This window comes from Siphateles boraxobius, unplaced genomic scaffold (genome assembly GCF_051911475.1).
Source record: "Siphateles boraxobius isolate OS27281-9 unplaced genomic scaffold, OSU_SipBor_1 24, whole genome shotgun sequence".
Classification (NCBI taxonomy): Eukaryota; Metazoa; Chordata; class Actinopteri; order Cypriniformes; family Leuciscidae; genus Siphateles; species Siphateles boraxobius.
This window is the reverse complement of record NW_027508855.1, coordinates 15,339,423-15,364,867: the sequence shown is the minus strand read 5'-3', so window position 1 is coordinate 15,364,867 and position 25,445 is coordinate 15,339,423. Positions and strand designations below refer to the sequence as shown.

The 25,445-nt window shown below is 37.0% G+C and overlaps 1 protein-coding gene across 4 annotated transcripts; it reads right to left on the bottom strand.

Annotated features, from left to right (window-relative positions):
- Positions 1-1,039: 1,039 nt before the first annotated feature.
- ypel1 (yippee-like 1) lies at positions 1,040-25,445 on the bottom strand. Of its 4 annotated transcripts, none has more exons than XM_077241626.1 (6): positions 25,159-25,334; positions 19,926-20,004; positions 19,545-19,832; positions 9,522-9,565; positions 7,204-7,312; positions 1,040-4,439 (listed from the first exon to the last, which is right to left on the bottom strand). In XM_077241626.1, the coding sequence occupies exons 3-6, from the start codon at positions 19,659-19,661 to the stop codon at positions 4,350-4,352; spliced, it is 360 nt and encodes a 119-aa protein (XP_077097741.1). In that variant the 5' UTR covers positions 19,662-19,832; positions 19,926-20,004; positions 25,159-25,334; the 3' UTR covers positions 1,040-4,349. The 4 variants fall into 4 exon arrangements, with proteins under 4 accessions (XP_077097741.1, XP_077097740.1, XP_077097743.1 ...); XM_077241625.1 differs by lacking the exon at positions 25,159-25,334 and adding an exon at positions 23,737-23,989; XM_077241628.1 differs by lacking the exon at positions 19,926-20,004 and having other exon boundaries at positions 25,159-25,445.

Here is a 25,445-nt window from a genome sequence, read left to right as displayed (position 1 = left end):
TTCAATCCCTGAAGAAGCCTATGGAGGAGTGATCCAGCTCTCAGATTTCATCAAAAATATCTTAATTCGTGTTCCGAAGATGAACAAAGGTCTTACGAGGTTGGAACAACATGAGGGTGAGTAAATACTGACATCATTTTAATTTTTGGGTGAACTAACCATTTAATATACAATTGGGGGTTCCCATCATGGATTTAGTTTTTATTAATTTTTCATTTTAATTAAAGCTCATAAACATACTCTATCATTAGAAGAAGAAAAAGTAACCTGTAAAACATAATTCAAGTTGTTTCTCATAAAGAACCCTATAGGGTCAAATACGCTGGTTTTATATAGAACCCCATTATGCCATTGTTTTCTAATAGTGTAGCACCAAAACATTTGTCAGTATGAACAATGTGTGATAGAATCCATTCCTTCAATTCATGCCGACATGCATAAAAAAATATATTAAAAATGGAAACTTTCACTTTAAATTACCATGCATACAGCACTAATTTACTTAAAACTTAAAATGTTAGTTAAATTAAATAATAATAAAATCTGTCAATCCGTCCACTATGCTATAATCACCCATAGACCTTGTAAATGCATTTATAAACTAAATGTATGCTATTAATGGAATATTCCAAATTAAATGAAACTGAAGCTCAATTATTTAATAGCCTGCATAATATAGATTATGATATAAATCTAGACCTTTGTGATATCAGATATTACAGAAACTACATGTCAGCAATAGTCAAATGCAAATGGACAATGAGACTCAGAAGTGAGCATTTGCTAACGTTTCTGACAACGCATTGCTTTAATGCCACGACTTTTGAATTTTAAGCCAACATGCACGACGGGTGAGTGTCAATAGACCAAAAACACTCTAGTAGGGATTTGATTAACAGGAGAATAAAGTCCCACAACAGAAATAGATACGACTAGAACATGTAATGAAAAAAAAGCTTTTTTAACAGTCTTACTGAAGGATACTTGTAATTATTTTATAAGATATAAATAAATAAATAAAGATCCAACAAATCCACAATACCATTTAAGCTTTAATGTGATATCGGATAGTCTACAATACAGTGAAAACAGACAAATGTGACTTTTCTTTACTAGGACAGAATGCAAAGCAATGTAATCAAGTAAAAAGAAGAAAAAAGCTTCTTTTTTTGCATTGTAGAAAAAAAGAAAGATAAAAAGAGAACCAGGCACGACTTAATATAGCCATTATAAACACAACATGCTTTAGACCTTATATTTTAACAGTCCTAAGAAAAGAACTCTGCAAACTTATACAATCGTTTCCTTTGCTTACCACTGTCGCCTAAACTAGATGTCGTTTGAATGACAAATCTCAAATTAACAGCTCTAGAAATTTTGGAAACCAATGTCACCAAAAGAAACTGCAAAAAAGGGAAGTAAACAATCTTTTCTACCGCCAACACCCCAATATGTTCTTGTAAAAGACAAATAACAATTTAAAAAAACCTGACAAATATTAATTTCCCACTTGGTATTCAGAGAGGCCACAAACTCACATTTTGGTTTAACATATAGTACCAATCTGGAAACTGAATCACGTTGTTGAAAACAACGCTCTCGGTTGAAAGGTTTCATCATTTTTGGTGCACAGACTGCACACTGACAGTGACACTGGCTTGGATCTAATTCTGAAAGTCTTAGGAAAAGCTGTTTTTTTGTTCAATGGTCTGGGGTTCGGCGTTTTTTTCCGGCAGGTGAATCCAGCTCACCGCTGACCATGATGCTAAAACACGACCAGCAGACTTTCTGCTATTAGGCTCTGAACAGGAAACTATCAAAGGATGAAAATCAACTTTAATATATAAAAAAAGAAAAAAAAAAGAAGCTTATTATCATCAAGCTAAGAGAGCACACATCAAAACACGCTGTGAGACAGCAAAAAAGAAGTGTAATAAAGGAAACAGCACAGAGGAACTAGTGAACAACAGCAAAAACGGCTACAAATAAAGTGAGGAAAGTAAGGGAACACGCATACATGCATCCACACACAGACACACTCACTCTGTTGTCATTCACACACACATATATAAAGCCAAAGGTACAGTGAACAAAAGTGCTTCAAGTCGGGGAAGTAGAGAAACTAACCCAGTAGAAATATGTATAAAACCTTAAATATGTTACTTTATGTACAAAACTGTGTGAGGGACAATGTATTGTCTGTAACTCTGTATCATCTTTCAAGTAAGATATATCTACAACTATTTTGTTTGCATTGTCTTTGACTGATTCAAAGGTCACGTGACCTGACTGACCTTATCGGTGACGAACTCTGACTGAGGGTTCGCCACTCGCTCTACTATTGCCCGCCGTCCCACCCGCCCATAAGCACGACAAAACCTCGATATTTATTCATATCTATCATTATATATAGTTATACTTGATAGAAATCTACATTTAATTCTCCTCTTCACCTCTACAGGAAGTAAGCTCCGCCCCCTCCCACTCTAGCCACCCCGCCCCCTTTTATATACTTTGCAGGATACATCCACTGTTTCATAACATCTCTAGCTTTGACATAGAACTATGAAAAAATACTGGATTATATTATGCTTCGGTATGGACTTTCAAGTGGATAGAGATTCTGTGAGGTTCGTTTCCAAGTTCGTGTCGTTCGAGCTCCTGCTTCTAGTAGATGTGCTGGGTTCTGGGAGTCATGCGCCGCCCAACAACAGGAGAGGGAGATTTCTTTTTTTAATCTTTTGAAGAGGCACAAGATTCATGCTGCTTAGAGGCAAAGACGTGGAGAAAAGCTACAAAAGGAACGCATGGGCTCGGATGCTCTCAGACAGTCCGGGTAAAGTGCAGAAGGTTTAAAAGTGAAAGCTCTGGATTGCGTTTATCTCTATTAGCAGCAAAAGAATCACGTAATGCCACTTTGAACGGTGTCTGATTGTTAAATTTGAGACCTGTTTCTGATGCGCGCATCAAATTGAACGAATTACGAGCGTGGCGAACAGGTCTGCCAGCCTGTGGAAGAAAGCATAAGCAGTAGATTTTGTGTGTTTGAAACGAGAGGGAGATGATCAAGCCAGCAACCACCCAACCCTGCAAATCATTCAAAGCATCTCATACAATCATTCAATTATTATCAATGAAAAAAGGCCATTCAATGGACAGACTTTTGCCTCTAAACCCATGAACAAGGCCTCTGCAAAGTGCAAACATAGTAAATGCATTCAAGTATGCCATAAACATAATGCGTAAAACACACAGAGCTAACATGCGTGTGCATGTCCTAACATGTGGTTTAACACAGAAATTACACATAGCAATGAACATACACATGATTGTAATATCAACAACAGTTTTGTAAAATCATTTGGCGTGAAGGGGGGTGAAAACGTAATGCAAACATTGTTCCGAGGAGGACACTAGTTTCAGTTTTCCCCTAATGTCCAGTGCATCCAAACGGGTGTAGCTTGTCTTGTGTTTTTTCTCTCGCCTATAGTACGGTTGCAAAAATGGGACCTGCCACAAATGCGAACTCAAAGACGCGTGTGTGTAATCTTACCAAAAGCACCAGAGGCAACTAAAGCTCCTGTAGGGGTCAGACGCTACTGTTGTACCAGAGTGTCCCGCGAATTGCACAGTGAAGTCATCCGAGGAAGAAAAAAAACATTTCGATTCGGAAATAAAATGGTTAAAACGCAAGGGAGATCATAAATACAAAAAATGCTATGCCACTGCAATGCTGAACGCCCACCCCAACCAAAATATACTGCTACATAGCCTCTAACGTATGGCAATCGTGTCAGTCGCTACCCCAACGTGAACGGAAAGACAATCAGAACGGGTCGGACTCAGAGAAGGAGAAAAATGCTAACCAGTAACATCAGTCCAGATTCCCGTCGAAAAGAAAGTATACACATTAGAGCGCACACCTCTCGCTTATTCACAAAAAGAGCGGAGGATGTTAAAACGAAAAACATGAGACTGTCTTCTGGATACTGTGTACAGCTTACGAGGAGGGCCGAGCACACCGAAACCAGTTAATGGGGCGGAAACTGAGTCCAACAGGAAGGGAGAAGGTTCGGATCCCAAAGTGTTGACATGTACATCTCCGAAAAGGTCCTAGAGAGTCTTTCAGTGACCGTAGATGTCTTCGATACGCTTTCCGTCACTCTGCCTTTGAGTTTTGTGATGACCCAGTCAAGATGTGTCATGATTGACGTTGGCGTGTGTGTGCGCGCACGTGTCTGTGCGTTTTATTTTCATTTGTGTACGTGTGCGTGTGGTGGTGTCACTCGGCAAAGTCCACAACAGAGCAGCCCAAAGGTCACTGAGCAGAGAGAGGAAGCAGGCCAAGGTCACTCCCAGCCATTATCTTTGATCATATGAGCCAGCTCGATGATGAATTTTCCTTCTTTGTATTTCTGACTGCTCTCAAATGCATGCTCCTGTAACAGAGACAAAAACAGACAAATTTTACAACCAAAAAACAAACATACACACAAAGCAGTGTTGACTACTGGAATCAGAAAATATTTTTGTCCACTTTTTCATGCTCTTAAAGGGTTAGTTCACCCAAAAATGAAAATTCTGTCAGTTATTACTCACCCTCATGTTGTTCCAACCCCGTAAGGCCTTCGTTCATCTTCGGAACACGAATTAAGATATTTTTGATGAAATCTGAGAGCTGGATCACTCCTCCATACTAGTCCATAGGCTTCTTCAGGGTTGAAACTTGCCAGCCCCGAAAAGTCATTAAAGACATCGTTAAAATAGTCCAAGTGACTACAGTGGCTCAATCTTAAGTTTATCAAACGACGAGAATACTTTTGTGCGCAAAAAACAACAACTTTAGTTGGTCAATAGTGAGCCTACGTGTGACGTAGCTCTAAGCAATCATATTAAGTTAACTGACTAGAGGCCCACAGAGAAGGAAATGAATAGTTGAAATAAAGTCGTTATTTTTGTTTGTTTTGCACACAAAAAGTATTCTCGTCGCTTGATAAACTTAAGATTGAGCCACTGTAGTCACTTGGACTATTTTAACGATGTCTTTAATAACTTTTCGGGGCCGGCAAGTTTCAATCCCTTAAAAGACTATGGAGGAGTGATCCAGCTCTCAAGATTTAATTCAGATTCAAAAATATCTTAATTCGTGTTCCGAAGATGAACGAAGGTCTTACGAGGTTGGTAATTACTGACAGAATTTTCATTTTTGGGTGAACTATCCCTTTAACTCTGTCCCCACCACTGATGGAATTTTCTGGCAATCCATGTTATCACTGTTATACGGTAGGGGGCGCTATTACGCATCTTCTAAAAAGAGTAAAGGATCTCGGGATCGAAAAACAAGCGAAGAAGCAGCAGAAACAAGCGATGGAAGCATTGCTTACCCATACAGTATGTAAGCTAACATGATCAACAAACATTAAACAGTATATAAATCAAAACTGCCAAACGTTACTTAATGAAATGTTGAACCCATGAAGAGGTACAGGACTGCAAACTTCTACTCGGTCTATGCTTTGATTATCGCTCTGAATCTGTCAAACATATCTGTTGATATGTTGTATGTTTAGATATTTATACGACAAAATATTCTGGGGGCCTTGAAAGTGTTCAAAAATGCTGCAGCTTGCTGGCAACTTTCGTAAAAAAAAAAAAGAAAGAGACTGGTGGAGAAAGAGTTAAAAGATTATAATCATCGAATTGTGATTTTCCGGAGAAAATAAAATTGCGATTTAAAATGCTATTTTTTAACAAATAAAAAATAAGCTCCAGGTTTACTGTGCTTGTTTGTAGGGCTACACAATGTGGCTTAAACATTTCTGAATATATATCAATGTGACTATAAAATAATAATAAATAGGGGGGAAAAACAATGTTATAAACTTGTAGAATATGAGTCTTTCTGTTACAAAACGTAGCATGCTGAAATGATAGCCTTTTTAACCCCTTTAGGCTGTCTGAACCTCCTCTCACACCTGTCCATTACTCATCAGGACTGAAATCGGCCCACTAGAGCAGTGGTGTGTCATCGTGCCTCAGGATGATAACGCTACACTTGCAGCTTCAACTCAGTCGGCCTGAAATAAGAGCTGTTCCAGAGAGGTTCTCATCAGATGATGATGAAAAACTGGTCTGTGATCAGTGTTCCAGAGTGACTTCAATCTGAAGGCTGAGTAATCAAACATGTGGAGACCTGAAGACTAACCCGATTGAGTCATGATGTAAAACCCCTCTTAACCAATCCTGAGACACGATTAGAGCTCCTGTTTAATCAGGAAGAGAAACAACAAAAGAAAGTCTCAATACCCGCCCATCTACAAAAACTGAGCTTTCTTTTTATCATTAGTTTTAGGTGAAAAGATTAATAGATTACAAAAAAATGTATTAACAATATACTATATTTTGCATTTAAAGTAGCTCATTGGTGATCCAAATTTACATTAATCAATATTAAACCATATTTCGCATTTAGTTACATACTGTTCAAAAGTTTGGGGTTAGTTAGATGTTTAAAGTTTCTTAAAAATTGCATTTATTTGATCAAAAATACAGTAAAAACGCTAATATTGTGACATATTACTAAAGATTATTAATTTAAAATAGCTGTTTTCTATCTTAATATATATTTAAAAATGTAATTTATTATATACTGTTTGTCTCCTTGCTGAATAAAAGTATTATTTTCATGATATTTCAAACTATTTGAAATGCACATCACAGATCTGTTGAGCATTATATTATGAGATAGTGTCTGTTTAAAGATTTATCAATGAACGTTATTATGAAGTGTTATTGGTACTGATCTATTAAGTGTCTGCTGTTCTGATTGCATATGAAAACACAACAGCGTGAACACTTACAGCATCAAAGTGGGCCGTAATTGAGCTGTGAATAAAGACGTATATAGAGCTATATCTGTGCTGGACTGCAGCGAGAAGTCAATGCAAGGGCATGTTAATTCTGGTCACTGGAGCCCGGCTAAGTAACAGGATATCAGTAGACACAAATAAAGAAACCCACACAGCTCAGATCAGCCAACTGCTGTCACTGCAACTGCAGGACAAGCACTCTGACAAGCAAATATCAGCAAAGTGCAACACCTTGAAACAAAAAGCAGCTTGTATTGTGATGCACGGAAAAGAAATGCAGGAGTTTAAAAAAATAGCCTATAATTTGTGTGTAATGGAAGGAGAGTCAACTTACGTATTTCCAGCCCAGAGTGGTTTTACAGTTTTCACAGTAGATGTCTGCCACAGCATGTAAACCTGTTAGGAGAACCCTCTCCTCCGCTGGACCACAACCGACATTCACACTGAGGGAAAAGAGGTTAATCAGTGGTCAAAATGATGATGATTCATGTGACTGACCTGTTTTCTGAAAGTCATTGTGGGTAACCTTTAGTGGACGACCACTAAGTAGGTCAGAAGCAGTGCTACAGCAGATGTCAAGAGACCAACGGCTCATGCAGCATCAAAGTCAAACGAGACTTGGATACAGCTAGGATAACTTTGCCACATTTTATTGGAACATAAATCCACTGGCATTTAAAAAAAGACTGCATGGGTGATTTTAGAAAACGTAGTTTGCCAAACCATACATACACAAACTGCAACATTCAATTCAACGCAAATGACATAAGAATAGATTTACAAATGATTTACACAGTTCTGCTTGTCTTTAATGGGGCTCAATGTTAGTAATGTTACACATTTAGAAGCAAAAGATTATTTCAATTAGCGGGTGGGGATCAGATGCGTTATGAGCTGGCTCATGTTATAGTCAAAACTTATTTAAATACATAATGAATAATAAACTACCATTCAAAAGTTTTAGGGTTGGTAAGATTTTTTTTATGTTTTTGTAAGAATTCTCTTGTGTTCACCAATGCTGCATTTATTTGAGCAAAAAATACAGTAACATTTTGGTGAAATATTATTACAATTTAAAATAACTTTTACTTTAACATTTAAAAATGTAATTCATTCCTGTGATGCTGATTTGCTGCTCAGGAAAATGTCCTATTATTAAATCAATTTTGAAAACAGTTGTGCAGCCAAATATTTTTGTTGGGGCTGTGATGCATTTTTTCTGAAAAAAAAATGTATTGATTGATGATTAGAAACTTCAAAAGAACGCCATTTAGTAAAAATAGAAATAATTTGGAACATTACAGTATAAACGTCTTTACTGTCACTTTTGATCAATTTAATCCATCCTTGCTAAATAAAAGTATTAATTTATTGGAAAAAAAATCTTACTGACCCCAAGCTTTTGAACAGTAGTGCATGATATATCTGTAAATATTGAGACGTGCACAAACAAGCTTTTCCAGTGCATTTATAACACGAGTGATCTAATTTTGCAGCCAACTTAATTTGTTGCAATGCAATTCTCACATACAATTTCATAAAGTCTGTATAGGTACATATTGTATTATTCAGTTCATTTCAGCAATCAGAATATTTCAAGGGACACCAAAGCTCTCTTAACAAAATAATCTTTCTTGCGTTTACATTGGAAGCCGAAACATCCACAGGTGATGACAATGATCTCTATATTTTTGCAATGGCAGTGCTTAACACTTGTGCACTGCTGTTAAGCCTGTGAATTGCCTGAGGAATGTCACAGGTCACTAACACGAACAGTCAACCTCGACTTTATCATCGTAATATCTCACACACACCAGAGCGCTAGCTTAAACACACTGGTAGCACAATGCTTAAATATGATGAATCATCAACTCGCATCATTATATGCAGTGCTATGTTTAGGCCTACAGCTCTTGTAATATGCAAAACAGCTATAGCCATTCCTCTATGAGTCTCAGACAGAGATATAAGGGATAATGTGCAGTCAACCGGTCATTTTCACAAAATAAACCCCTTAAGGGTGATATAAGACCCCGCTGCTTTGGACTCCGTCTGGGTTTATTTTGGAATAACATCCAGAAACATTCTCCCTTATATACAGTACCGTTCAAAAGTTTGGGATCAGAATGATTTTTTTATGTTTTTGAAAGAAGTCTCTTATGCTCACCAAGGCTGCATCTATTTGACCAAAAATATAGTATATCATATGAAATATTTTGTATTTTATTGCAATTTAAAATAACTGCATCACAGGAATAAATTGCATTTTAAAAATATATTCAAACAGAAAACAAAGATGAATTTTCAGCATCATTGCTCCAGTCTTCATAAGTGTCACATGATCCTTCAGAAATCATTCTAATTATGATTTGCTGCTCAAGAAACATGTTTTCTGTTATTATCAATGTTAAAAATTGTCGTACTCTCAATGTCTGCTTATTACTTTTTATTTAAAATAGAAATCCTTTGTGCCATTATAAATGTCGTTACTGTCACTTTTTATCATTTTTGATGCATCCTTGCTGAATAATAGTAATGTCTTCAAAAAAAAAAACCATTTACTGACCCCAAACTTTTAAACAATAGTGTATCGTCTTAATTCACAACAAGAAAATGCTATAAATTGTTGATGTGAATGAGATAATTACTTACACTGAATTAAAGAGGTAGGCTCGTCCCTGGCTGCCTTGGAATGACTAGAGAGACAAAAAGAGAAATATAATGTTATGTATGAATGATAATGTTCAGATCAGAGTCCTCGCACACTCACAGATGCATCGGACTCGCACATGGTTTTCCATGAAAGATGCACTAAGAGACATTGAAAGAGTGCGTGTGGGCGTTATGGTGCTCTGTCTATGTTTGTTCATGTGTGTGTGTGTGTGTTCATGGAAATTCTGTCTGAAATACACTGTGTTCTGACAGCCAAGTTCTAGTCACAGGCCAACATGTGCATTTCATAAATGGTTCTTAGCATATGTGTGTGCAAGTATGAAACAGTGTTTCTCTTTAGAAAATGTGTGTGTATGTGGGTTTATGACACTCTACGTAACGAGCTCCACACATTGAGCTGACTAAAAGACAGTAGAGGAACAGAGGTGCTTCTATTCATCACCATAAAAATGGAGATGAAGCTACGGTGAATGGAGTCGCTTCTGTTGGGTTTCCATTCAGTGTTCAATGACATAGTTCACCCAAAAATGAAAAGTCTGTCATCATTTATTCATGTTGGTCCAAACCTGTTTGGCTTTCTTTCTCATGAAAAGGTGAAATTTTCAATGTCCTGGCCGGTCTTTTTAAAATAATCAAATCTGTCAAGTCCAAAAATGGCAAATAAATAAATGAAATGAAATAAATAATAAAAATAAATTAATTAAAACACATCATAAGTGATCCATAAGATCCAACTCAGATTCTTAAATTTCAGAACAAATTTAAACACTACTCACAAAAACCTTGAAATCTGCTGTACTTCCTTGGCATGTTCATTATAATTTATGAAAGAAGTAGTCATTTGTGAACAAATCTCTTTTAGTCAGATCTTTTCAAAGAATCTGTTAATTTAATTCAGGGGTGATTATGGATTATTGCCACTTCCATAGACATCATTAATTAAAAAAATAATAGCAGCCAATGTGTGAACTCAGATTTGAATTTAGCAGTTGATCACGTGACGCACTGAGCGTTCTAATCAGGCCGGTGTGATTGTACGCTTCAAAGGGTTTATAATCAAATAATTTTTTTTAAATTGTCTTTTGGAAGCTGCATTAAAATCCATTTGGGCTTAAAAATCTAAGAGGACACGTCCCTCAGTTTGAATGGGCATAACACCCATAAATAACTCATAAAGATATGATAAAAAAAATAATAATAATAATAATAGCGTACAACTCACTACTTTATGACTTGAAGCTTCATATCTCCATTTCCATTTAGTGTAACTACGAGGAATGATCAGCATACCACTAAAAATATCTTCTTTTGTCTTCCACAGAAAAAAGAAAGTCTAGAAAGTCTGGAGCAACATGATTGTGAGTAAATGATGTCAGAACTTTCATTTTTGGTTGAACTAATCCCCTAAGTGTCAGGTGTTTTTAAAACTGCTGTGTCCTTCTTCTTCTCTGTCAGTATCTCTGGCTCCTTAATCTCTTCTCTGGCCACTTTCTTCCCTTTACTGATGGTTTTGAAAGCATTAACCTGTTTAGCATCTACCACACCCTAATAACACAGATAATAGAGTTTAGTCTAATGAGGGCAAGAATGCTTCAGCCACGTACCTAAACAAGCATTGCAAAAGCATCAAAGAACAGCATACAAATAAAATGTGATACTGTTCATAAACTATAAAATTTGGAACAACACAACTTACTTTAAATATTATTTGGTTTGCCAGATTTTTGTCTGGCCGACATAAAGCCATAATCACACTATTTCATTTTAATTTGAAAATGCTAAGTTTAGAAAGGATTTTTAACAACTTTACAAGACACTTCAGCAATGAGCAACAGTTAAAGTGACACTTTCCTTAGCAAACACCACTTATAACGGCACTCAGTGATGGTGAGAATATAGTGAGGAAACTGTGAAAAAACACACAAGGGAACTTAGTCATAAAAAGTCGGTCTGTATATTCCAGCACTAAGTCGTGTGCAAAGGTTAAGCGGACGTATTCATGGATGCAGAACTGAATGCTCTGACAAACCAGCTAAAAATATGGATTACCAACAAGTGCGATACTTTTCAGATTAGGAAAAGTTTACTTAAAAAGGTTAAAATAATGCACCACCAATGCATACACCCATGAATTTTCAAACTATTCACATATACATCCATGAGTTTTCTACAAAAGCAGTGCATGCTTGTTGGTGTATGTGGTTGGATTTGGGCCAGTGTGCTCCTGGTAACCAGCTGTCATCCTCGGTCGCAGGAGCTGGGGCATGGGCGAATCAGCTTTACTTTTCCACTGCCGGTGACCTGAGTATAGCTACAAGCCTAATAAAGACTGTTAAAGCCCACAGCGGCTGTCTGCGCTCTTCTAAGAGGAGTGTCTAACCAGCTCAAGCTGAAGGCAAACAGGTAATTTTATAGGGACATTGACACAATGAAAGGCCCCCAACTGTGTCGTTTAACATTGTGGGACAAGTAAATCTGGCTGTTGTTACAATGGCAGTATGTGCATAATGCGCATGGGAATGAGAGGAGGGGCAAAAGCTGTGCATTTGGGAGGAAGAGAATGCATTCAAGCCAGATCGTTGAGATTTAATTACAGATCTGCCTCCATTATTATGTCATAATTACACAGCATGCTACAGTCCTGGTAAACATCCAGTGCAAATAAGCAAAGAGATACAATAGCAACTGTTAACAGAAAGTGTATTATACAAGCTTCCGATTCAGAGTATGAAATGTTTAAGACTTACTCTTTTGTTTCAGAGCTTTTCTTAGTAATTAATTCATTACAGTTACTTTTTTTTGCAGCAGAAATGACTAGTGGTGTTCCAAGTGACTCGTTTCTTTAAGGTTTTTGACATGCCTTGAGGATATCTTGTCAAGTGTATCAAGTGTTGCTTGGTTTTGAACTACTGTAACCATAACAGCAGGCCACACAGAAGAGATCGCTGGGATTCGACAACTCGCTCATATTTGCCCGTGGTAAATTTCTCTTTTAAAGCGATTAATGAACACTTTAATGTTTTTTCCCCATGACAAGGGCCAAGGCTATTTGGGTTAATCTGCAGATGCAATGAAGTGTAGATCAATTATTTTAAAATGGTGGCTTGGACCATGGGGCCTAATGCACAAAAGCTGCATTCAAAAAAGGGGCTTTTGCCACAATTAAAACTAATTCCTTCATCAGGATTTACAAAAAAAAACAACTTTCAAAACTTTCTACCAAATCTATGCATACTTGTACTGGTGTTTTCATTTGAGAGACTCCAGTGGTCAGTGAGCAAACTGCACAAACAGATACAAGAATTAATGCTGAATTCAACAGTCATTTAAAAGCCATTGTTCATTTTAGTTTGGCATAACTGACTTTCAGATGTCAAACTGTGATTGCCTTGTTCAAATGTAGGTATCACCTACTAGTAGACAATTCACATCAATTTAAAACAATCTTATAGAAAGTATCTGAAATGTGCCAACTAGCTATATTATTAAGACATCAAATAGTAACATAAGCAGTGTGCCAGTTTAGAATATAGACAGGGAATAATGCATAAAGCATACACTACCATTCAAAAGTTCATTTTTTATAAGATTTTATTTTATTATGCAAAGATGCATTAAAATTATCAAAATTACTTGATAATAATAAGAAATGTTTCTTGAGCCCCAAATCATCATATTAGAATGATTTCTGAAGGATCATGTGACACTGAAGACTAGAGTAATGATGCTGAAAATTCAGCTTTGATTACGGGAATGAATTACATTTTAAAACATATTCACATAGAAAAGGGTTATTTTAAACTGTAATAATATTTCACAATATTACCGTTTAAAAAAAAGCAGCCTTAGTGAGCATAAGAGACACTTCTCTTAATGTTTTCTCTCAAAAACATTACACAAATCATGCCGATACCATATTTTTGAATGGTAGTGTGAACGAAAAATTAAATGCATTCTGGCACAGATAAAGCCAGTTGTGCATACTTAAATTATATACTTCAGTTTGCACTGAAACGACACACATACTTGATAATCTCTGAACCACTGCACTCTAATTAATGGAGATTTGGAGGTTGTGTATTAGTACTTTAAATACCAATTAGTAGATTTATAGCATCAATTTATTGATTCATGCTCACATCATAAACTTTGACCAGTATCATCCGCACACTTTCAAGTCAGAATATTTGGTCCACAACCGTAGAACATCAAAAAACAGACATCTCTCAGGTCTTTATGCAAAATGTTCTTCCAACGCAGGCTGATTTTATCGTGAGGCTAAAACTTTCCACCTGGCTTGAAAACAAAACCACCCATTCTTTTACTGCCTTCATTTATCTATTGGCTGAAGATCTACTCATCACTGACTGTCTGACTTTCCTCCCTCTCTCACTGGCCTTAAACTCTTCAGCTAATGTAACCTGAGATTACTGTTGTTAAAACAGAACAAGTGGGTCATTTACTGTTCTCATCAAAGGCACCTGGGTCAGAGACAAACTGCAGTCAATGCTGGGTTTGTTCTAATTCTTTTCAATCACTACCTGATTGTGGGAGCAGGTATGAGGCACATCTGATAGGAGGGGTTTGGTAATTCACTTTATCTACAGAGGAGGAGAAATGGGGAGATTTACAGAAAAGAGATCAGAACCTGCAACCCATCAAATAACACTTCCAGATAAAGGCGCCAACATGGGCAGCATCCTTACCAAGATGGAACTTCATAAACCTACACACAGGCAGCAACTCCACAATTCACACGCAAAAAAGTATTCTTTATGGAAGAGTATTCTTTGTTATCTAATCATGTCTCTAATTGGACAATACTCTGATAAGCATAAAAATACATAGCATGGTTAAATAGTACATTTTTAATAAGATAATAAAATAGTACTTTTCAGTATTAAAAGAAAAATATTTATATTCAACTTTTTTCTTGCTTCATCCATCATCTCGGTTTTACTTTTTCACTAAATTTGGCATAATGTTCATTTGTTCATGAAAATTGTGTTTATTTCTCCCCCACTTTCTACATCGTATTTTGCTTAATTCACTAGTTCGGCGGCCCATTCAGCCTTAAAGGTTAATAGTAAACTGACTTGGCTCGACTTGTTGTCCATGGAGGAAGCTCGAACCTGAGGCTCGGCTTGAGCTCCGGCTTGAGTTAAAACCTATGCTGGAATTGTGCATAAGAGGATAAAGATAATTTACTGGAGGAGAAGGGGAGGAGGAGGGCTGCTGGAAGAATTTGTCAATGGGATGACGTGCTTATATAGTACGCTCGTAATGATGATTGACAGGACTGAATGTTTAGGCTCCTCCTGAACCTACTGTACATTTGGAACTTCATTACAAATAATAGAGCAATGCATTGTTTAGGTTAATTAATCTGACGATTTTTGACCAGTTTTAGAAAAAATCTTTCTGCCTGGTGTTACTTACAAAATCTATCAATAGCCATGTAAATATATGGTATACATTTTCTATTTTCAAATATTATTACTGAATTTTGGTCAAATAAATATATAATATAAATGTAAATAAGTGTAAATAAGTGTAAATAAATTCAGCAATAAATACATTTTTATATACATGTGTACACTTCCACATACGTGTGTATTAGGGGTGTAACGATACCCTCATGTCAAGATTCGATACATATCACGATACTGAACTCGCGATACGATATTATTGCGATACTCAAGAGATATGATAAAAGGTTAACAAAAATGTACTGTTGATTAAAATGCTAAATTTGGTATTACATTGGGTGTGGAAATGAATAGGCTTGGACTTTGTGCTGATAACCCAATGCACAGGACAATAGAGACACCAGAATAAAAATATTCATGATTCTGAAGCTGAAAACAGAATTATTTTAGACAAATATGCTTACATTCTATCACTGACTAGACATATTTAAAATAATGTAGGCCACTTTTTACTGGAAACATAAGACATGTGGCATTATCAGGAGCCACAAATATTCCCCCATTGCATTAATATACATTATATTCAACATTATATATAGCAGTTTAATGTAGTACTGGCACTAAAAAACTTTCCACGCACAATAATTTTCATTTTGGTCAACTATAAACAATACATATTGTCACTATCCACGAAACATATTGTTGCATTTCTGTATTGCAATATATTGTGACATGATATATTGTTACACCCCTAATATATATATAGGGACTTAGACACTTAGCCTTACACTAGATTGCTTAAAGTATAAAGATCTTGATGTAGTGCTATACGACCCAATGTCCCATCTCCGGAGCAGATGGGGTGTCTGTCTGCGAGTCAGAAGGATGCTTGACAATGACTTACTGCAGACAAAGCCTTAGCTTTAGCTTTTTATTTCCACAATACTGTCCGCATTCCGTCAGTGAGGTTTGATTCCAATCCAATAGCTCAGCATGTCTGCTCAAAAAGTCCTGCTTTTTATTGGCTAGCGCCATACCTGCTAATCCTTTCTAATGTTGATCCAAATCTTGGCAGGTTAGTGACAGCATAATGCAAGATATCATGATACCTCTCCTCCTAGTTTATGAAAGAATGCACTAGTAGGATGTTATGCATCCTTTCAATGGGCAATTCACCACAATTAATAGGCCCTATGTAAAGAACGATTGCATTAAATGAAAGATAACAACGAGAAGACTGAGAAAGATATCTGACATTGCAAGTCTCAGCAACGGTGGCAATGCTGGAAGAGTGAAAGTACGTCATAAACAAATTGGCCTGCTTTAACAGTTAAAACAAAAAAAAAACACAACATTTTCCACTTTTAAGCGCTAACAAAGGCCTCCATTCTGAAATAAAATGGGTCATCTTTAACAAAGCCATCTTTAGGCATCATCTAAATGTCAGGATATGTATGGAACATCTGTTGAGCTTTTCATTGTGTAATGTCAATTCTTGCCCTTAAAATCTCCTCACAGATGACAGCGCAGAAACAATGTACCTTTCATAATATACGACCTGCCATTGAGCAGCTCCATTTGTTAATGAAATAAAGATGAAAAGAGCCCTTAGGTTTGAAGTAGCTACAGGATAAAGGTGCTGGACCCAGACTATCACCCTCAACGAAATGACATAATCAGCTTAGAGGTAATTCTTGGCATTGAGGAGATGAGATAGAGAAAGGAAGTTGCAGGCGAATCCAGTGCAGTCATACAGTTTAGAAAACCTCTTTTTGCCAGAGCGACACACCTCCCCAGAGCATGTGGTGTTTTTCAAGTGCTAAGAGCATTAATGCTTTTATTTGGACACACAAACATTCCTTGCCTGCTGGATAAAGGAAAAGAGACTTTCTGACAGATTCTGGAGGATGAACGCACTGGAGCTTGAGCTGAAGCCGATTCAGATGAATTTTGTTTTGCTTACTGTGAAAATCCATTATTTGTCCTGAAGTTTGCCCCTGGTCTACCTTCATGTCCAGAAAAAGATTGTCTAACTGGCATGGGCGCATACAGTCAGTCAATTAATCTGCGTGTAAAGAGGGCATGATATTAGGGACTGCTGCTCTCCACAGATCTTATTTTAGATTTTGCGTGTATTTATATACAGATTGCAATGCATCACCAACCATTACAAGCCATAACTTTGTGGTCATAGGATTCATACATTTCTACAGTACATTTTAGATATACTCTATGGAAATGTAGTTCTTAATATCAAAAAAGACTGATTTAATTTAAAAAAGTATATAGTCTGTTTGCACTGATTGTAACACTTTCAAAGTGAAACCAGTGATTTCTGTGTCTCTGAATGGCTCAGTTCACAGTAAAATACTCCATCTCTACACGTGAGTTTAGCATGCATTTGGGAACGTGGCGGGCAACGGTTCTTTTCAAATTTTGCATAATTTCCACAATTTTTGTGGGCAGATGATTACAGCATTTCACTAGATTCGTAATGAGCCACATTTGTAAACCCGTTTTCACAGAAATGGTAGTTTGGTAGAACTGCAGTTCCCGTCAAAATAAAAGCTCAAGGGTTTATCTCTTGCAAGTGAAGAAGTTAGGACAACAGTATTCTAATTTCCCTACTGCAGCAAAATGTAAAATTATATACTTATTAAATATTCATTTGCATTTGTTTTACAATATATAGGTTATTCTCTCATAGGAATAATAATACTAATATACCATTATTATATTCTAATTGTTTGGCTTCCTATAACACCAGTGTGAATGTAATGTAGACCGAGACACTATATATATCATGACAAAAGAGAGGGTTGATTCCCCTTTAAAGTTTTTTCTTTGTTCAATTTGCAGAATGAACATGGGTTAGAGCTCTTAATTTTGAACTCTCAAAGTGCACCAGATTGATGAATATAAAAATAAATAATTATTAATATTAAATTAATAATATTAAAAATAAAAACTTTTTCTTACGAGGGGCCATGCCCCCGGACCCCCAACAAGGACAGAGGTCCAGCCCCCATACTCTCACAAAATCCTATGGAAAACACTGTATGTACATTTAGCCTTGACCTCTTTGTAATCTTAATACAATGCAGGATTGCATGACTGCATATCCACATAATCTATGACCTTAAAACAACAATGACAGTCTCTAAATATGTAATGGAAATACAAGTTAGCCAACATTCCATTCCTCAGGTCAAAATAATTAATAAAACCTTGCTGGATCACTTGGCAACTCATGAAAACTCAAACTTGGAGGACACGTCAAACAGCTTCAGATTTCTGACCCATAAAGCAGCTAATGTGACGTGGCTTCTTTTTGTTTGTAAAAAATTTAATTAGACATTTTCCTTTCTTATAAAAATGAGAAAAGCAAATCTAACTTTGGCTGGATTCATGAAATTCTTCTTAAGAAGCTAAGAATTTTTTTAAGATAATGTTCATAAGAATGTTCCAAAAAGGAATTCCAGAAAACTTCTGAAGTTATCAGATATTTTCTTAAAGGGATATTTCACCCAAAAATGAAAATTCTTTTTCCATAGTATGGAAAGATAAAAATACTATGGAAGTCAATGGGTTTCATCAACTGTTTGCTTATCGACATTCTCCAAAATATCTTCTTTTGTGTTCAGCAGAAGAAAAAAATTCATAGAGGTCTGGAACAACTTGAGGGTGAGTAAATGATCACAGAATTTTCATTTTTGGTATGAAAGTTTTCTTAAGAATCTAATTTTCAAATCCCTTTAGCCTGGAAAACAAGAATTTAAACAGGTTAACCAATCCACCTGTTCCCATATGGGGTCTGAACTACAAGAGGCTCCGACTGATCCTGACAGGTGCTGTGCACACTGGGAAGTGGATCATCTCTTGCAGTAGCGTTAACAGCTTAGCCATCTGGGAGAGTGGCACGTGCCTCCAGTGCGAACATATCCTGCTAAATCCACCAAACAAGATGCAAAGTGTCTGCTGTGGTATCGCAGTATACCATACACAAAACGGTACATCAGCTATGCTGGTAAGCCAATTATGGGTGCTGTCAGGAGACACAAAAACAGTCTAAGCACAGCAGAGACGTGACTTACAGCATGCTGCAAGGTAACAGAAAAATGTTATCTAGTTTATTATGCACACATATACATACTGTATGTATGCGTGAGCTGTCATTTTCCCCCACTAAAGATTATTATTTTCAAATTAAGTAAAATTACTAGGTAAATCATTTTTTTAAATCTTTTATCCAAAGCGACTTACATGGCATTTAAGGTATGGAATGCATTCCCAAGGAATCAATCCCATGTCCTTGGTGTTCCTAACTCCATGCTCAACTTGTATGAACTAACTATTTATTGTAAGTATTTTGGTATCAATATTTTTATGTGAGGACCGTTCTTCTCAACTCCTGTTTCTTGAAATCCCGTGGTTACTGCAAAAGCTACAATACTTTGAAAGGAACCTGAGCTATGATCACAGTGCTGAATAATGTAGTTAATTTGGTAGCATCGCTACTTTTAGTTAGTTACTCCCCAACATTGCCTGTAAGTCCATTAGAGTCTCCACTGACCTTTGAGATGAGCTCATCGTGATTGGCGAGATGTGCCCGGCAGTGGATGCAGCTGTAGGTTCGGTGACAGTTGGGCAGGTAAGCCTGGAAAGTTTTTGACTTTGTCATTTTGACCATCTCACAGTCGTGGTTCTCTTCACTGGGTTCTTCTGGGCTGGCACTAGACGAGTTGCAGCTTTGCTGAACTTGCTGACAGAAGAAACACTGGAAGATGCAAGCAAAAGCCGTCGTTGTTGTGGAGTGGGTGTGTGGCACGCTCCACACAGACACCACAGGAGAAAATATGACCTGGAAATAGAAGGCAAGAAAAGGAGGATGGAGAAAGTCATTATTGATTGGCTTCTACCAAGCTATAAAAAGAAAGGGTAATCTTAAACTGACCTTTAGGACCCAAAAATCCTCATGATTTTCATCATTTACTCAACTCATGTCATTCCAAAACCCTATGACTGTCTTTCTGCTGTGGAACACAAAATGAGAAATTGCACTGGTTACTTTTCCATGCAATTACGATGAATGGGAACCAGAGCAAAAGCACCACAGAAGTAGTTGTAAGCTTCACAAAAACATTCTTTCGAGTCAGCTCTCAGGTGATCCAGTTCACAAAATCAGTCTGAGTGAATCTTTCAAGAATTGGACTAATTGGGTTCTCTTGATCCGAATTCCCTTCATTTAGACTAACTCAATAATTCGTTGCAGTTAACAAAATTTAACTAAAAGGGTGGATGAATAACTACTTAAAATTATGGTCTGTATGACTTCAGATGACTTTGAATATAGTTCACAAGTTATATTGTCCGCATTTATGATACTTTTTTTTGTACTCTAGCATTCTATTTGAAGCTTAAAATTGCATGGAAAGAGTAACCATTAAATGATGACAGTTTTCCATTTTTGGGTTGAACTTACATTTGTATTTAGGCATTTAGCAAATTAGCATTTAAGGTATGCATTTTCAATTCAATGAGTTCCCTAGAAATCAATCCCATGTCCTTGGTGTTCCTAATACCATGCTCAACTTGTATGAACTAACTATTTATTTTAAGCATGAACAATTTGTCCTAGAATGCCAAAAAAAATATTCAGTATGCAAATAAGCAGCTCAAATAAAAGATAAAAGATAAGATAAAGATAAAAGCAAAATAAAACAATTTCCTCTTCACCCTTGACAGCTTAAGCCTGATTAGCCCGTGAGACTGATGAAGTGTGAATTAGAGATGCGCGGATGGGCTATTATTTCATCCACAACCGCATCACAAAACTCATCATCCGTCCGCCATCCATCCGCACCAATGTTTTTGACCAATTTTCCCGCCCACCATCCACTGATACAAGGCGCTGCTGATGACAGCCGCGAGACTAGAAACCGCCCGCCACACGCCCGAATTTAATTAAAATATTTTTTTCCGTCACGTCATCCGCCCGCGGTTTATCCGCGGAGAGCCTGACTCCACCCACTGGCAATATCTGAAAAAAGCTGGAAAAGTGGGCAGAGCCCAGCGGAGGGGGGGCGTGCACCTGAGACGTGGTGAGCTGGTGCCTGCTTACGTCACGCAGTACCACAACATCCAATAGGAAAAATCAACTGCAGTAGCCACCGTTCAACTTGAAGAGGGCAGCACTCTGACGTTTTTACACCATACATTGTAGAATTAAAACACTTTATACCCAATTGTCAAAAAATTTACTTGAATCAATGAACAGCATTAATAAAGCCCCAGTACAGATCATTAACTAAAAAAAGTTGTTTTAGGGTTTAGTTACCCTTTAAGCATGTCAAAAGTGGCAGCTAGTTGCCCTGTGCACCAAGCTAAGCTCTATTGCCACTGTGGGAAATGCATCATCTACTGTATAACACAATAACACTCAAATCATCTTGATTTACCAGACCAGACTGCCCCTTTCTACAAAGCCAAAATAACACTAAAGCAGTGAATTAATTGTGGAAGGTTATTTATACATCAATGATTTTAGTTACAGCACTTCCTTTGATTATCATGCAAAACCTTTGTACATGAACATGGCTATCATCATGTGATGCCACTGTATCATGGAACTTTTCTGCAGGGAATGAGAAATTATAAGGAATAATAATAATTAAAGGCATTTCACACTTAAAGAAATAGTTCACCCAAAAAGGCCAATAAGGCTCATCAACTGTTTGGTTACCCATATTCTTTAAAATATTTTCTTTTGTGTCCAGCAGAAGAAAGAAATGCATACAGGTTTGGAACAACTGAGTAAATGATGAAAGAATTTTCATTTTTGGGTGAACAACTATCCCTTTAAGGAACAAGCCAATTTTAATATGTGGCTTTTCTAAAACACCATCTCTTTTTGACGTTCATCATTCCATAGTTCCCATGCTGTTCACACAGACAATCAGAAAATAACAGGAAACTCTGAATAATGCGCTAATGAGGGGGCAACAACACTGAATGCAAAAGAAAACAGTCACTTCCGCAATAGCACAGGAAGCTCCAACCATGCCGACCAACAAAGCGCGCCAGCTCTGGCGCCGATGGGTTGCCAGATCTCGCTAAAAAATATACAACACACTCTGACTTACCTAACCAAAATAGGTCTGAAGAAGCATGATGCTTTTGTTTTGCATAAAGCATATATTATCAATGCAAAATTAATTTTGACGCTAAAATGTCTTTTCGAGAACTATATATTTTCCTTAATCATTTAAATGTTTCACATATTAGGCTACAACTGACCCCATAAATAAATCTCACTCGTGCACACACGCACACAATCCGAGGAAAGCAGAAACGGATGACGAAAGAGGAACTGTTCAATAATTACATAATACACTGGGATTCGTACAGCAAGTGGGAATATTTGTCATCTGCTGTTATTGGTGGTAGGCTACTGGTAGATCATACGTTGTTGTGATGTTATCAATCTCAAATATGCAACTGTATTATGTTAACAAGTCCTCAAAACGGCCCATAATTATTGACTTTACGTCAACAAAACACAAAGTCGCTTATAATAAGCGGAATTGGCAACACTGTCGTGCACGAAGAAGACAAGACAAAACAAAACAAGACCTCGCGCAGCGCTCGATGTGGCACGCGTCTCTGTGGAAATGAGAACTTTACTTGTAAACATTATATCTATAGATATTCAATATGTACTGTATGATTGATTTTTTACATCTTACAAATATATTAATCACATAAATATGCACAAAAAAATCTCGAGATTATTACCTATATTTAATATAATTATCACGAATTATAATGTAACGTTAGCCTAAACATAAAAATAAGCACTAACGTGCTTGCGCAAATTAAACGTCAAGCGTGCTTTTACAAAGACAAGTTAATTGGAAAGAACACACACATCTGTGACATTGTAAAATGTGCGAAAAATATGATTAGAACTGTTCAGTTATAATATGTTTATAACTGCTCAACCCGTAAAAGCGCTGAAGTTTTGAAATAAAACCAGCGGACGGTCGATCTGAAGGAAGATCAACAGCAGACAAACAAAGGAGGCTCATGAGCGCGTGTTAACCTCAGGATAAGGCTAATCATGAGTATGATGATGGCTTAAGAAAAACAATAAAAGCTATAACAAATCTAACTATTTAAAAGCTCGAATAGTCACGTCAAGCTACTAATCGCTTATAAATCTAAGCAAGTTAATTATTCAGTGCAGCTTATTCCGCATACGCATCTATTTGTCTCTTTTGTTTTACTTCCATGCAAAGTGACAAACAACTAAAGCAAGATGTTCATAAAAGCAATTCAGTGCGCCAACAATAGGCAACCAGTTACAAAAGGTGCAAATTGATTGTTGTCAGTGGGATCTTTAGCCAAACAACAAAGAAACCGTGAGACTAACGTGGATACAAAACAAAGGCTCGTGCGTTGACAAAACCAGGAAGCGCAGTGACAGAGACCAAATTTGAGTCTCGATATCTGCAAACACTACTGCAAACGATAAATTGTCATTATTTATGCAAACCAAATACGACGTTTGTGTTTTTGTACTTACAAATCGCGTGAATGCATCCAATTCCACATTTTTTTATCAAAGGCAGACGAGAGATTTAGACAAGGAAAGGCTTTGAGCTTGTGTACATTTACTAATAAGCGTTCTAAAACAATAATCTTGTTTTCTAATATCAAATATAAAAGTATATTAGTTTGACATGAGCAGAAACTCATCAACTCACCACTTGAACTGGATCTCAATGCGAAGTTTGGCATAGATTTTCTATAGGTAAGCTGATTTTTTTTCCCCTCAACGTATGATTCGAGGTATTTTTTTATTTATTTTTGGTTCTGGTTGTCTTGTCTCGGTTCAGGTTCCGTCTGAGATTTCAAACTGAGACTATCTGACAGTTTTGTGTGTCGGTTAGGCTGTACATTTCTCTAGTCTTTGTTGCACTCTTTGTGTTTGTGTGATAGACTTGCTGCTTTGTGAGTGGGCGGGGCGTCGCATTACTGGCGTGTAAAGCAACCAATAGCGGGGCTGCGAGGGCGTGGCCATCAGTGAAACGAAAATAATCCCGGATGTGTAAATAAATACAACGCAACTCAACGATTATATAGGTTAAGATGATAACTTTATTGTATCCATGTTTTGCATTATGTCCATAGGCAGCTCTCAAAATGGAGAGCTGTATGCCCCAATGAAGAACAATTCAACGAAGTGTCATGGATTTAAATGTTTAGATTTTAAACATTTAATTGAGTTAATTTAGGCTATTGAATGATTCTTAGAATAGACTGTAGTTTGAGGCCTATAATGTCACTGATTCCCTTTTATACACCCACACAAAGTCCACATTTGAAAAATGCAATTTATGTCAACGTATCAAGACAAGAGTCATCATAGAGCAATACTGCTTAATTAATGGTTTGAGGGTTGTGTGTGGGTGGGATTCACTGCCTGACAGCATTAAAGAAATGGCCCATCTTTATGCGTCAGAGAGCATCTGCTACGCCTTATAAATAATAAGTGAAAAGACTTCCTAAAAATAAAAAATGGTCACAAAAAAACAACAACCCAGTATTCTAGTAACTGTGCACAACTATAACGGCAGATGCAATGCATAAGGTAAAACTTATCCTTGCTATATTGACATGCATGTCATTGTCATCATATTCCCTGACAGTGCGTTGTTTAAAGATAAATAACCCATTACCTATTGACACAGGCAGACAGGCACAGTGTTCCGACGATAGTCAATACTCATCAATAGTTTCAAAAGCGAACAGTAAGGCGTGAATTCATAAAATATTATCAAGTCTTCGGGTAAAGTCGTCGCCACCACTGTCCTGATGATGTCATATGTTTTCATTCTGCGTTCCATTTTATAACTCCGCGCCATAGTAACCCACAGTAAAGCTTTACACACGGACTCAAGGCAATTATTACACAGCTCACCAAATAAAATTAAAATACAGAGTGACAGCGTCGTGTTTTAACTTGCTGCCTGCTGTAGGGATATAAAAACACAGCACTCCAATGTGACCTTCGGTACTATGGAGTCCTCTTAAAGCAATTCACACATTCGGGTGTTTGCACTGGAAATTTTATACGAATTTAAAAAGAAAACATGGCAAATGTTGCAAGACGCAGAATGCGATACCTTTTAGCTGGACGTGGATCAGTTTTTCTCCCCACTGCAGGGTTTCTCATTCAGGAGCACTGCTGTGGTGTCCGCATGTGTCACGACGATGCAAGATGCTGCTGCTGTTGTTGTTGTTGTTGTTGTTGTTTAGAGTCTTCTGTTCATATTTCTTTCGCTCCGACACTCTTCTCTGCGGAATTTTTTTTTTTTTTTTTGAATGAGACTGTGATGCGATCACGTACGAGGCGGAGGTCGGTATTAGTGTGCGCTCCACGCTCACTAACATTTACATCTGTCCCGTCTTC